This window comes from Strix uralensis, chromosome 5, assembly GCF_047716275.1.
Source record: "Strix uralensis isolate ZFMK-TIS-50842 chromosome 5, bStrUra1, whole genome shotgun sequence".
In the NCBI taxonomy this organism is placed as follows: domain Eukaryota; kingdom Metazoa; phylum Chordata; class Aves; order Strigiformes; family Strigidae; genus Strix; species Strix uralensis.
In genome coordinates this window covers 6,845,387-6,860,699 of record NC_133976.1, presented here as the reverse complement: position 1 = coordinate 6,860,699, position 15,313 = coordinate 6,845,387, and the positions used below count along the sequence as shown (strand labels likewise).

Below are 15,313 nucleotides of genomic sequence, written 5' to 3'. Positions count from 1 at the left end.
ATAAACAAGACAGGCTCACCTTCAAGGCTGAAGGCTCTCAGGTCTGTTCTTGAGACAGTTTCTCACCTGCATTTTGATATAGGGTGTCCTGAAAAGGGAGGGCAGAGGGGTTCTGGGTTGGATTTTATTTCTGACTGAAAGTTTACAGCAGCTGAGAAGGCCTTAAATCGAAGATAAAGGTCTTGTACCTTCATTTTAAAGCAGCATTGGCAAATTTAGAATCTGCCCTTGTCCTTTGGGTCATCTTAACTATATTTGTGTGCCATAACAGCAACTTTAAACTCCAACTCAGTTCTTCTATTCTCCCAGCCTCTTCTGTATTCAGGGCAAACTAGCAAAATTTGAATCTTGCATTTACCACAAATTCTTAAATGTTTATCTGCTGTTTATCTCTAAAGGTGTATTTTATTAAATTTATTATCAATATCTTTTATTCAAATATCTGTCTATTTTAAATACTCATCAGTGACAGTGCAGAAGTCTATACTAGTCGATTCTCTGCTGTGAATGCACCTTTTGACAGCCAAAACAATAGGAATATGTAAATCAGCTTGACTTTCCTGTTTCTGATGGTGTCTCTCTTTTGGTTGTGTTTTGTTTCAGAGACATTTTGGATTTTTCACTTGTGCTTGAAGAATACACAAGTAGCTATTTCATACAATGCACTTCATATTTTAATCAGTTAAACTAATTTTTCTGCCTTGTTTCTTGTGTGATACAACTACTTTGAGATGTTATGAAGGCAATTAATATATGGAATGATATTAATATAATTATTATGTTCAGCATTTTAGACATTGGCTTTGCATCATTTAAAAATCTTTACTGTTTGAAACGCATGCTTTTTAAAAATATGAACCAGATAGTTACGTTGGTCATTGTTCATATTCCTATTTTAAATTGACTTTTCAAGAAAGTGTGTCTTCTGGAAGAAATGTGGAATTAGGGATGTAAAGCCAAATGGTTAATTTTAGAAATTATTTTTACAAAGGCATCTTACAGACTTACATCTGGCTACCTGTATCTTCTATTGATGGCCAAATGTGTTGACGTTTCTATTTTTTATCTAAATGCAGATGTTTATAAAGTAAGTTTTCCTTACTGTCAGTACTACAAAAGTGACATAGCAGCAGAAAGGCAAATGGTGTACTTTGTTCTACCCTTAAGTTGTCAGGCAAGATTTAATTTTAGTAACTCCTTTGCCGATGATGGCATATAAAAGAGGAGGAGCAGAGGTTGATTTTCAGACAGCAGCTTGAGCTTCTAGTGCAGGCACTTAAATTTCTTTAAAATTCTGTTGGACTTATAAACTGAAGAAGTAAGATGGGACATCACTGGTGGAAAATAAACACAAAATATCAAGATGTCATTTTAAGAGTTGTTTTTCTGACCATTACCATCCTTGAAAATTGTGTTAGAACAGTCAAAGTGCATGTATTCTGGTGCTGAAATTAAGGACTAGACTGTTATTCACCGGAGAGAGCACTTAAAGCACTTTACTCCAATTATATGTCTGCTATTCAGTGCATGAGGCTATTAGTGCCTCCTGAAGCAATTATCTGTAAAGGTCTTGTAGTTGAGATCGACTTCCACTGGGTGGTGACCAAGACTTGTTAGAGCAGGAAGAAGTCAGTAGACTAAAACTTTCTTTAATATGACTTGAATTTTGATCTCTTTGGGAAGAATCAGATCTGCTCATACTTGCTTTGCTCCTTTTCATATCAGGTAATGTGCTTATCAGCAGCAAAGAAGCACCTGATTGTTCTTGTTTTGCTTAAATTGTCTACCTCTACTTCCATTTCTCTCCTTCCTCACCCATTTTTCACCATATTTCCTTTGTTTTTTGCTTATTTTATGCTATACTGCGTACAAGCCAACTAAATCACTACCTTTCTTTTAAAGGTCCCAGCTTTGTAAATTCTGATGTAAGCTATTATGTTTGTCTTTGGGAAAAGCCGGTAACTAAACTCTGTCTAGGAACCTGTTGTGTTGAAGGAAGAGTGGGAGAGAAGGATCAGAGTTACCCAGTTCTGCATCTCATGCAAATACTGGCAATCTAGGAAAAATCTGATTGCCCGGTTTGCTTCAGAAGACAAAGGCATATTCGATGATTGTAGAGGTTGCTGCCAAAAAAAAATCACAGCTGAACTGGACAGCTTTGTCTTAACTCCTAGTTTTAAAATGCTTTTAAATCTTGTGTGTAAACATCATAGATTGTATAGAAAAGCACTTGTCCCAGAAATACTTGTAGAATTCAAAAGTTTCTCCATTCCTCAGTCAGGAGGCATGTCCAGAAAGTGAATTAACTCAGACTTTGGATCAACAGCACAAACAGATACTAAATTGAATGTCCTTGAAAACATCCAAATAAAATTTCTGCATGCCCAGATCTGAGGAGTTTGAATAGTGAGTTTAGTTGAAGTAGTAAAGATGATGGTTGAGATGATGGCTGTGTGTGAGGCTTTAGGCAGATCTGGAGTAGAAAATTAGTAGATAAAAGATACACGGCTTGTAAGAAGAATTGATGCTCTTGCATGCTTCTCAGGTGAGCTCTTTGTGTGCCTCTTAACCGTAGAGATGTTTGTTGTGACTTGGTTTCTTTTGTTTGCTTTTGCATTGTGGTTTCTTTTCCTCAGCTTTTTGCTTTTATTAATTTTTTTCTTTCTTGCCAGCATGCAGCATCATGGTTTTCTTGCTGTGCTTGCTGATCGTGGACTGCTTAAAGCATTCACGGACATAGTTTGCATGCTATTTTGTGCATTTGAGGAATGTCTCATTGTATTAATGTGCATGGTGATGGATTTGGTTATCCTCTACTTGTTTTATTCTGAGGACTTTTTTGGGAGTTTTTATTTGTTTTTCAAGTACTTCGTAGTTCCACTGGAAGTGACAGCTCTGTGTGGATGTATGTATATGTATGTATGTTCTGTATACTTAAATTAGAATTAAATACCTGTTCTGCAGTGTAAAACCAATTGGGTTTCCTGTAGAAGGTGACCGGTTTGCAGGATGTCTTTGTGCTGCAGCACTGTAGATTCTTATATAACTCCTTTCCTTCCAATGCTTTTTATGGCAGCAGGTGATGAGAGCTCAAGCATTTTTGAATGAGAACAAGGCCTGTGCTTTGTAGCTTTGATTGCTAGAGGTACTCAACTCAGTAATGTGGCCTTTCTTAAAGTTTCACATGCAGATGTGGTTGATTAAGCAAGCTGTGTTTGTTGTTTCTGTCTGAGGTCAAGTTAAACCAAGTTCTGTGGAAGCCCTGTGGCTAAGATTTAAAGCTGTATTTCTTCTTTTCCCCACTGACCCTCCTTCCACACATACTTATTCTTCCATATTTTTGTTTTCCCTGAAAGCACTAAGCTCCAGTATTACCAGCCTATAAACATGGTATCATGCTGTTAGAATGCAGAGGTTTTCTTCTAAATGAGCTATTCTCTTGGAACACTTTGCTTGTTACTCAGTACGTGAATTAATGTTGAGTTTTAACAGTTTCACAGCAGACATGGTAAGACTTCTCTGATATTAATTTTACAGCTGTAATTCATGTTATAGCATACATCATCTAGACAGTGCAGCCCACATATGCCTAGTTGTAGTGTGTTTTTTACCTTGAAATGTGAAGGAAAGATGACAGAAAGTAATCTTCAAAGCAGTCTAGATAGAATTCAATAAAAATGTCTGTAGTATTCTCACTTGGGTTTTATTAGAGCTTAATGGTAATTAAGAAACCTTAAGTGTGTGAAATTAAAAAACAAAAAACCCACACAAAGCCCACCTTTATTGTACAACCAAGTATATTTCAAAGGATCTCATATTGCTCTGTATGCATTTCTTAGAGTAAAAGCTGGAAGAAAGGAAATTCAGTTCATGCTTTTAATGTATTTGTACAAATGAAGGAAGCATTGCAGCTACTAGAGGAGCTTCAGGTTTTTTATATATATAGCTTAAATAGTTTAATTTCAAGCATGAAAGAAAATAAATAATTTTTCTAAAACATTTATTGCATACAAGGACAGAAATTAAATAATTTACAGATGTCGAGGAGCCATTTTATTATGCTACCCCATAACTACTATGGATCACATGAAGGTTATAAATGGATTAGCAGCATATAAGCACTAGTTCTGTACGATTTAGATGACAAGTTTTTGGTCTGTACTCTGAATATTGTTTCTTCATTCAGAGTTCATGCTATTTTAACATTCAAAATTAGTAAGATCGAAAGCACTATAATACATGGTTCCAGTATCAGGAATATTTATTATGGGCAAAATTCACTTTTATTTAGAAGACAAGATCTTCAGCTTTGCCTGATACTGTTTGAGGATGCAAATGGAATTAAGTGGTACAAATGCCTTTTGCCAAACTGAAGCAAGTTCAGAAAGTGAACTCCTCTTCATAAAGAATAAAGAACAATTTTGAAGAGACTGGTGCAGCAGACAGCACATTGCAGAGCTGTTAAACCTTTAGTATACAGCATTCATGCAACTCATTCCTCTGTCCCCTCATCTGTTCTTCCAAAGGCATGCTGCTGGGGAGTGCAAGTTTACAAATCCATGCTCCAGATTTTAGCCCAGTCTGTGAATAGCATGACCCCGTAGTGAGAGAGACCAAACCACAAGACTTGTAATTCCAAGAGCCACTTGTTGGAGCCCAATGCTGAGGCCCTACCCCACCATGTAACCTGCTGCACCGTCTCGCAACCATGTGCGTAGGTGTTCTCCATCATGGAGTATAGTGTGCCAGGTGTATAATCCCATAAGATGATTTAACATGTGGAATCCCCCTTTTGGGGGACAGGTAATTGAGGAGAGAGCTCAGCATGAGTATCTTCCTTTGCCAAGTCATAGCAAGGTAGACAGTGAGTACCTTCGGTGTAAAAGCATAGGTTTGTGTATCTAAATAATTGTATTATCATAATTGAGCAGAGGATAACTAGGGGAAAATAAGTGGAGGGTTTTTCTACAGAAAGCCTGAGTAGGCTGTGTTTATTATAGATAATCTGAGGTTTCTGAAATTATGTATTTCTAAAGGAAAGAGTAGGTTTCCGTATGACCTTTGGCCTCAGAAAGACTTTGAAAATCAAGAAAGGTCTAGTTTAATTGTTTGGCAAAACCAGTCCGTTTCTGTTCAGTATTTCTGCTTAGTTATCTTGTCATGGCACATGGTGTCATTGTATTCTTCTCTGCTGTCCTCCTGCTCTCTCCTAGCTGGCACAAACTGTAAGTTTTCATTTAGTTTATATAGCAACTGATCCGTGATGGTAGTTTGTTATTCCGTTATAATAAATAATACTGACCTTGGTTGCTGGCTTTCCTCTCTGTATCTCTATCATGAACCAGACATCAAAGATTCAACTCATACTATTGACTGTAAAAATGAACATAGCTCACTTAGCACTCGTGTCAGGGATAGAGACATTTGTATGTATTCGCTCCTGTGAACCCATATAGACACAGAAAAGGAATTCTAATTACAAATAGCTAGAAAGGTGCTAACTTTATGATCTTTGCTGATGGCGAAATTTTCTATAGTTCTTGTCTTAGGAAGAAGCAGTGATTAAACTAAATTATTTTACCCACAGCCATTTTATATAATTTATTTTGCATAACATTTAAGCAAGGGTAGCCATTTCTTTTTTTTTCCTTAGAGCAGAGCTTTTGTTTAATAAATAGGTACAGAGTGAGTAGAATTTGTTTGGTTATGCTGACTTTAAAAGTTTTTTTATTTTTTGGGAAATACTGAACATCACATAAATTAAATTTAGATTAATATATGTAATGAGAAGTATGCGACCTTTTCTGCTTATAATGGGAAACTAATGTATTACAGAATTAAATAAGTTATGTGCAAGTGGATATGATAAAAGACTTTGGCTGAGAATATGAAGGATGTTGACTGCTAAGGAGAAAGACTGTAGAGGAAAATGCGATGTAAATTGTTCTATGACCAGCATCAAACAATGAAACACTTCTTTATTCTTCTGTAGTGACAGTGTAGATTGTTCTGGGTCCCCACATAACTGATGTTTACCACTGGTTGTTGCAATGTGTTGATCTGCAGTCTGGGAGAGCTTTCCATTTGTATCCTAGTTCTGTAAATGATGTCCTTGTGTTCAGCAAAACTCGTCCATTGAACACTCAATAGAAATCATGATGTAGCCAGTATTAGTAGTAGCTACTTCCGTTGTTCTATAACTGATAAAAAAAAATGACTTGAAAAAAATATGATTCTGCATAGAGCCTTTTAGTTATACTGTAGCCTTTTAATACTGAAGATTAAATTTCTAGGCAGAGGCTGAGGGGGAACTAAGGACTTAACTGTGCAGATGCTCACGAGGAGCTCCACCCAAAAAAAGAAGTGAGATAAAGTTCAAAGATGTCTGCTAGGAAGCTTGTGCGTGTAAGTGAACAGCTAATAGTATAGCTTACCAGAGGTGAACGTTAAAAGATGAATGAATGGAAGACAATAGATTGGGAGGGGGATATTGGGAAGGATTTTTAAAGTGGAGAAAGTAGTTTACTTAAGGTGACAGGGACATTGTGAGGAGGGTTATATGCAGAGTAGGTACTGTAACCAAAATGTCATCTAGGAAAATGATTTTTTGCAGCAGAGTCATGAATGAGCAAGAGCTTGGCAAGATTGCAAGACCTGTAGAAAGGAAGACTAGAGTAACTGGTTGAGATGAGAGCCTAAACAAAATCTTTGTTCCAAGTCAGTATAAAGAAAAACCTTTGAGGTGTTCAGCAGAATGGTGACGCGGAGAGAGGCCCAGGGAATAGAGTTTGTAGCTATTTTTGCTTGCATGACCAACAGATCAAAGAAGACTTCTGTACAAAGGTGAATTTATGTTATTACTGTTCTTGTTTTAGGTAAAGAAGATGAATTTCCAAAGAAGCCATTGGGGCAGATTCCATCAGGACCTCAGTCTGCTATACTTAACTCTACTCCAATGCTTAATGGACAGAACAGCACTGGTACACAAGCAAGAAGGACAGAGAGGAGGCCGTCCCCAGGAGAAGAACCAGAAAGTTCACCAAATAACAGAAAAAGAATTAATTCACTGGAAAAGAAACCTTCCTTAAAACAGCAGAAAACTCGACCAATAGAGACACAGAGTAGTATGCCTAAGAACGAGGTAGATACTAGAAGAAAGCCTCATCCAACAGAGCAAGACAACTCCAGACAGTATAATAATGCAGCTGCTAATCAAAATTCGAATGCTACTTCAAATACAAGAAGGGAATTTGTACCTAAGTGGAATAAACCATCTGATATCAAAATGATTGAAAAGACAATGAAACTTACTGCAGAGGTAAAAGGAAGGCCCATAAACCATTCAGTTTTGGGCCCACCACCAAGTCCTGGAGAAACGCAGCCTCTGAATGTAAAGCAAAAGATGAGGGTTTTGGATGCTGATGAAGGTAAGCGGGGGTCTAATGCGTCTCAGTATGACAATGTTCCGGAAGTTGAGAATGAAAATGAGAATCTTGTTGAAGAGATGCTTGAGAGAGCTCATCCGCAGAGTCCTAGGCATGTAGCATATTCTAACAGTCCAAGAAAGCAAACTGAAAAAATACCAACTCCATTAAAAATACCCAGTAATTACACCTTCGCTTCACAACCCAGATCTCCAAAGTATTCATCGCAATCTGAGGGACCACCTCATGGACTGAATGTAAAACAGCCACTGCCATGTTATAGTAATCCGCCTACTTACCATGGAAATTCTCCAAAGCATGTTTCCAGTATAGGCAATACAAGTTCTGTACCTCTGCATTATCACGGGAATCGAACCAGCCCTTCTGGTAGGCCATATGGTTCTTTTATGTCAGTGGATTATTCTCCAGATAAACTACAAATGAATTCCTATCCTGTCGGTCGCCAAAATCCTCTTTCACCAGCCCCTGGTCAGATAGAAGTAGCCCCTGTTGATGCTTATACCAGCAACTCAAGGTCCCCCACAGGTGTCAAATTCATAATCACTCCAGTGGATTATTTACCAGAAGATAGAAAGTGGCCAGATGCTGCATATATTTACAGACATGAACCCTACAGGCAGCCCTGGAGCCAAGATGTTAACAAAGGCCACTTGGATAATATCCAGAAACACCAGCATTTTCAGTCAACACCTTTTCAAGACCATAGTCTTCCTGCTGTTTCTGTGGATAGTCCAATAAGATACAGGACTTCACCAACCTTTGAAGATCATGGTTCACCACAATACCAATATTCAAGCCCATCAGCTCAAGCCCAACACTATCGAAATAGAAATGATGGGTTGTCTATGCATGAATCCGTGCTTCTCTGAGAATCTGAGTAAGATGGCAAGAACCAAAACCAGTTAAACATTACTATGTTAGTAGTAGTCCACCTCAGTTCTTCTGTGAAATGCAGACGGTTCACATGAGTCTCAAAAGCAACAACACTATTTCAAAGATGTTTCAGACTTTCATTGAAGGCTAGCTGAGTTCTTAGACTTGCATTGAAGCTATTGAAAGTGATCTGATGCACATAGACATAGCAATAAGATCATATACACAATGTGGTTAATACTGTCATTGTTCCTTACATTTAAATAACTCGTGTTACAATCTTTCTGCCTAAAACCTGTAACACATTTGCCAGTTTTATTTTGACTGACATTGTTAATGCACTGTATAGATGCGTGTATGCGTGCGTGTGAGTGTGCACTTATAATACACAAACGCATATGGAAAAGAGCTAAAGAGTTTAAATGTAAATGCATTTAACTTTGGGCAAAGCTTCTGAAGTACTTTTATTTCATATTAATTTTTTTTTTTTTTTGTAATTTATTTGAGAAGCCATTCGTTTTGAGTGGGAATTTCTGTCATTTTTATACAGCTGCCTCAGCATCCCGGTATCTGTTCTGGGCAGGAGAGATGCTTTGGGATTGTTAATTTAATCTTATGTGAGAGTTAATTTCCTCTCCTTTGACTACTGTTGTCACTTTCCTCAGCAAGAAGGAGCAAGCAGGCAAAAGCGGAAAGCCAAAAATGTCTCTCTAATCTGGCTAAGAAATGGTGCTTAAAATTCAGGGCAGTGTTTAGTTTTTTAGGTGCATCGAAATGGAGAATTTTTACCTTCTCACCCAAATCTACCTTCAGAATGTCGTCCTATATGCAAAATATTGGAGCACAGTGAGAGTAATGCCAGATACAGAAATGGTGCTGCACCCTTCACTTTTTGCCGTGCTGTGCTGTCAAACTAAATAAACTAGTTGCAGGGCCAAATCTCACAGGTATCAGAGAATGACCAGCTCCTTGACACTCTTGTAAAGTACACGCAGGAGTCTGAGATTTGGTCAAGGCTTGATATTCCCTGAGCTGTGTGAGTATGCAGTGTCCCTTCTCTTAAGTTTTGTCATGTCAATTCCATTCTGTTTTGCCCTTTTTTACCCCAAAGAGCTGGTAGGTTCATGTCTGTGATTGGACATGTGCTGCTGTGCTATCAGGCTGCTGAAAGACCGTGCGGTGTTTTACACTAAAATGATCCAGACTGTTAATAGGAATCCTGGTAATGTAAGTATTTTTAATTGGTCTTTGCAGCCTTTTCTACTTCGTGTTTTCCTTTCCTTGACTGTGAAATGGGGGTGGAAGAAAAAAAAAAGCAGGTTAAGTGGCACATGTGGGATGCAGTCCTGCGAGCTGCTGGGTGCCGCGTAGTAAGTGCTGAATGCACTGACCTCTCGTTGAAACCAGTGGGAGTTGAGGTGGATGAGGATCTCACCAGAAGAGGTCCTTGGTGTGCTTAACAGAGATTTTTCTAATACTGAAGTACCAAACATTGGTATCAACACCAGTTTTGGATGGTTTGGAAGGTTGTCCTGTATCTTTTGTTTTGTAAGATTTGTTAACTGAAACATAGAATATTTTTTTTTTCCCTTTAAAGAATGAGCTTTAGTGCCTATTATTGCTGCAGGTTGGCTCTAAGTTTTAAGGTACAGAAGTAAAACAATTTTTACAAATGGAAGTAACATTTACTTAGTATATTTCAAAACCTTTTTTTCTGTATATAATGTGTCTGATGTAATTTTTAATGAACTGGGCAATTTTATATTTTAAAAATTGCAAACTGCAGCAAAGTAACAGTAGCAAAGCACTACAATGAAACTGAACTAAAATTGTGAAGAAAATATGACTTGGGCTTACCTTAGTTCTAATTGGTTACAACAGCTTAGAAATGTATGTATATAATATTGTGGCTAAGTGTAATAATCTCAGTGTTTAACGGTTCTGTAATTCATAACAAAGCTGTACAATTTATTTGTGCAAGCAACACAAGGCTCCAAAATATGTATCAGCATTAGTAAATACTGTAGATTTTTATATATAAAAATATATACACCCTATTTTCTTATGTCATCTGCAACAGTTTTATAACTGTGTATCCTATTTTGATGTGACTGTATTTTTAACATGTTAAAATAATAATAATTAAGCTTATGTTGTTTTGTCTTTATTCTTGACTAGCTCAAAACTGGACTTTTGCTCTTCTCAGAACAAATACCTGCTTTTCATAAGTGAATCGTGTATACATATATATGTTTGATGTATGTCCTATTGAATTTGTACATGTTAATTTTTAGACTAAGCAATATGGATACTATATAGTGCTTTTGCATTATTACAGAAGCAGCAAGATTATTGCTTATACTTTACTACACTACTAAACCTTAACCTGTAAGAGTATAAACTGTGAGCATAACTTTCTGGTTTTGTTCTAATAGTCGTGCCCATTACCAGTTCCAAAGAGGAGAATTGTTGGCATGAGAGACTTGCAAAGTTGCATTGATCAAAGTGCAAAATAATAGTCTGACTGGCTGCTGTGTCTCTCAAGTATGTTTAGAGGATAGTATAGAGGTGTGGGTTTTTTTTTTTTGGTAAAGAAAAAAAAAAAGCCTTGTGTCATTTGTTTGTAGTGCAAAATAGACTTCTATCTTCATTGAACTGGACAAACCAAACTAAAGGTACTGCCAGATTCAAATCTGTCATTCATACCAGTGACAAAAACCCCTCGATGAAGAGTGAAGTGAGACATGGCTGTGCCAGTGTCTTGCTGGTAGAGGGGATCATCTCAGTGTAATGGATTAGATATCCTTGTAAGAGCTTTTCTGTCACTGTTTTCTTTGATCTGAAAACAGCCAAGCAGTAAGTATCAACATAAAATACTTGAGACCTTTTCTTCCTATGGTTTCATAATTTTCCAAAATTTCCCTACTTTGAGCTATATGGACTGTAGGTTTCTTGTCCAAGTTAGTTGTCATGGCTCTCCTTGTGGTTAGTGAGCCAAGTCCAAGGTACAGGTTTGGAGAGTGATTAATGCCACACTCTCTCCCCTAACACAGAAGAACGCAGAGGGCTAAGTAAGGATAGATGTCTAACTTGTGTGTGGCAAAAATTAAGTGAAATTAAACTAATTAGAATTTAAGAGGAAAAGGAAATCACTTGAGTATATGCTGTGGTCCTCTGTGGTTGCTTTTCCTTTCACTCTGTTTCTATGCTAGATTAAATCCAAAGATTTCAGTGTTGGACTGAAGCACTTCAGTCTTCTGCAGTACAGATTGTTGTGGCCATGGAAAAAAGGCAGGAAAGATCATGATATCACTGGTAACTCCTAACCTTTTTGATGAGTGGGATGTGATTACATGATCAAGTTGCTTATCTCTATAATCAAGCCATGTTGCGCACTACAAGCGAAGGCAGAAGCCATCCCTCTCTGACCCAGGGGAAGATACTTTTCTGACATCAGATTTGGTGATGAATTTAAAGCTAAACATCCATTCACTTGGGCATCTGAGGAAGAGAATCCGACCTCGGGAAAATGATCTTACCCTTTTCCTCACCCCAGATCCATCTGTGGCCAGTCTATAATGCTTCAGGGAAGGAAACGCAGAGGAAAGAGAAAACCCATTTAGCCAGAAATCTATTAGGAGAGTATTCCCTCCTAATCCCCGCCGATGACTACCTGAAGCCTTAAAGCATGATATTGTTTGCAATTTTTTGAGAATGATCAGACCAATGTGAGCAATCTGTTTTTTCCCAGGGCCAAGAAGGAAGTTCCTTCACACATGTAAGTGTCAGTTACCTCCATAATATCTGACAGCAGGATTAATCCCTTATTGTAAAAGTAACCGCTATATCCTCACTAACAATTAAGTTTCAAGATGAATAATAAGGGGTTTTTAGATTTCTTGGAGGTTGCAGAAGTATCTTATCGTTAGTCAAAGATACACCTTTGTAATAAACCACTCAATAATTCCAGAATTAGATGCCAAGAGTAAACAACACTGAAATGTCAAAAGACAGAACAGCCTTCCAGTGTGGGGAAGCAAATCCAAAGCTTCCCTGAGGTACATACACATTTTCCAGGGAGATTTCTCTCAAGAATCCTATCCTGAATTTCACATCATCCTCAACATGAGTTTGAAATGGACTTGCAAATTACAGACTTTTTTTTAATCCCCCCCTTGGGTGGCATTACACTGCATGCACAAAGAGGAATACTATTTAAAATACGCCATCAAACGCCCACCGTTTCATTTCCAGCGGAGTACATTCTGCATTCAATACTTCAGTGAGAGGAAAATATAATCTTTTTCTGTACTCCTTTAAGTACTGCATTTTTGCAAAGCTCTGTAAATGTAGCATAGTTACAGTTTAACAGTTACTTAACCAAGTGTCGTTTAGGCTCCTGTTTAGATGGCATGAAGCTACTTCATAGTTTACTGCAGGGTTGTTCTTTTTCTTCTGGGGAATATTAAGACAATCTAAATGCTTTTAATGGCAGAGTTGAAATGAGGAGATGACTAGGCCAGCAGATGAAATTGGAAATATAATTGCAGTCGTTTGAGGATAACCTTTAAGTGGTTGCTGAATCTGGTGAGCTGGGGAAAGACACCATTTTCTGGCTTCTTTGTGCCAAGAGGACTTCTTACCACAACAGGGAACGTGTACGTCCCTCTCCTAAGTGATTTGATTCTCTCCACTAACACCAGCTGCCTTTTGTTGTGTTTATGGAGTTAATATGTTACTGGAAAAATCAATGGTACTTTTAGAAGATCCAAAAACACGTGTACTGAATAATCTGAAAATGAACATATCTTGTTCTGGCTTTCCTTTTTTTTTAGTATGTTTATTTTACTGATGATTTTATTGTCAGCCTTGTCAAGGTGAGCTGTGCTTGATTCTTCTGTCTCCTTACTTTGATAATGTGCCAGCTCGTGTTTTTCAGAGGTTTTGTGATGCCTTTGTGCTGCTGTTTTCTGCACTTCATTGGGAACGTGATAAAGCAGTTAATAACAGAGGTTACTGTTTGCCTCTTCAGCTTTTTCTCTCTCTAGACAATGTGCAAATTAAAAAAATCATTTATATTCTCAATATTATAGTTGGTCAGAAATTCTCTGGAAAGGTTTTTTATCTGACAGAAAGCAATTTAATTTAGCAATTGGTGAAGGACACTGTGGTGTGGAGGCACTTGTAAAGTCTCTGCAATCCAACGTCATAGGTTGCTTCCGCTTGGTCTCGAGCAACAAAAGCTGTATTACACGCAGAGCCAATCAAGCATTTTTTGCAAAATGCTGCATCGTGTCACAGAAACATGGCAGCTCAGGCTGGCAATAGGTCAGATGTAGCTACAACATGCTTGATTTGCTTAGGTAAATACCTCCTTGTTTCCTGATAATATGTTGCTTTTGACAGATTTTCTGCTCAAAATGAGATGAGGCAGAGAATTGAAGCCTGTGCTTTGAACTAGGACACCTGTGCTCCTTCTTAGTAGGCCGAGAGCTGGTTTCTGGTTCAAACCATCCACTTCGAGTGTTGCATTTGCAAGTTCAACAGTGTCTTCTAGACTCATTTGCAGTATTGTCGCGTAGGAAAAAAACAGATCTCTCTTGTTTTTTATAACAAAGAACTCTGTAAGATTATTTTGTCTGATCTGTCTTCTTTTTAAGCTTACCTGTTCCCAGACTTTTTCCCCAAAGATAACACAGGCTGGGCTGTGTGTCACTGAGAGTGACACCAAAGGCAGTAAGTGATCTCCATCAGGTAGGTTGGATGGTGTTTTCAGGCAAGTTGGCACCCAGCTATCAAAACTTGGTTTTTGCAACATGAGTCAGTGGAAGAGCTTTACTGGCTGAAGACTCTACTTGAATCCAGCAGTAATGTGTGGTTTTATACTAAAACTCACACGGCTTAAAAGCAAAAGGGCTGGGTTTTCAAAGGTGGTGATGCTTAACTGCCTTAGTGTTTGGGAATGGAGTTCAGTACAAAGCCTGTTTCTAGCAACCTCTGGGCTTTCTTCCTCTGAAAGTCAAGCGATACCCTGGCTGAAGTGCAACATGGAGAACCCATACTCTCAGAAAAGGATGAGTTTGGTCCATTCTGCAACTCAACAGGTTTCAAACTACTGGGCATGTGCTCTGTAAAGGTAACCTAGAACAAACACGGTATCACTGTAGGTTTTTTTTAAGTGGTTTTAAAACAGTCCTCTTGGCCTCAGTCTTCCTTAGAGGCAATTCACCAATCAACTTTTCACTCTCTAAGGAAAATGACTGTGCTAGAAGATCTTTATTTGATGTTAACTAACGCTCTGGGCATCGGACATCCTTCATTTGTGTCTGTAACTCCTGATACCTTTCACAGCTCTGTCACTTTCTGTTCCCCAAGTTTTACTGTGTTAGATTGTTTCCCTTGCAGTTATTTCAGTTCCAGGAGAGATGTCCACCTGTTTGCTTCTCCAGTGAATGAGTTTCCTTTCCAATTCTTATGTCACCTTGTCATGGGCTACCCGCTCCGTATCAATTCATTGCATTCTCCAATCCATGTCAAAGTCTGTCTTCAAGTTGCAGTGCTCTCACTTTGCTTTGGAGAAATCACTGAAAAAGGGTTAAGTACGTGATTTGGAGACTATAAAACAGAAATGAGTATAAAAGCCAATCACAAACATTTTAGAAAGCGATCTGGTGGTTGCTGTACTTTACAGTATGCAGCACCTGTATCATGAAAAGTGATGTAGGTGCTTATATTGTATGTTATCTAGTTAATTAGAAGGGCTGAGATGGTAATGGGCTTGCTGAGGTTTTTTCCCTTGGTGATACCTCGCTTGAGTGGGCGGCTGTGTCCATGATTTGAGATCTTTATGCTGGTCAGCACGAAGGAGCAAGGCAACCTTTATCGGGTGGCTCAGTGCAGCGCTCTTTGTAAATACTTAATTGCAAGTACTGAGTAAAGAAAGGACAGTCTCTCCTAGCCATAGAATTAGTACGCTCACAGCTACAGAAAGTCAT

The 15,313-nt window shown here is 38.2% G+C and overlaps 1 protein-coding gene across 6 annotated transcripts in view; it reads left to right on the top strand.

Annotated features, from left to right (window-relative positions):
* USP6NL (USP6 N-terminal like) overlaps positions 1-10,469 on the top strand; it is a 133,054-nt gene extending 122,585 nt beyond the window's left edge. For all 6 annotated transcript variants that reach the window (XM_074869751.1, XM_074869748.1, XM_074869750.1 and 3 more), the window contains one exon: positions 6,876-10,469. In XM_074869751.1, the coding sequence (XP_074725852.1) occupies positions 6,876-8,314 (1,439 nt within the window). In that variant the 3' untranslated portion in view covers positions 8,315-10,469. The remainder of the gene's footprint in view (positions 1-6,875) is intronic.
* Positions 10,470-15,313: the final 4,844 nt, after the last annotated feature.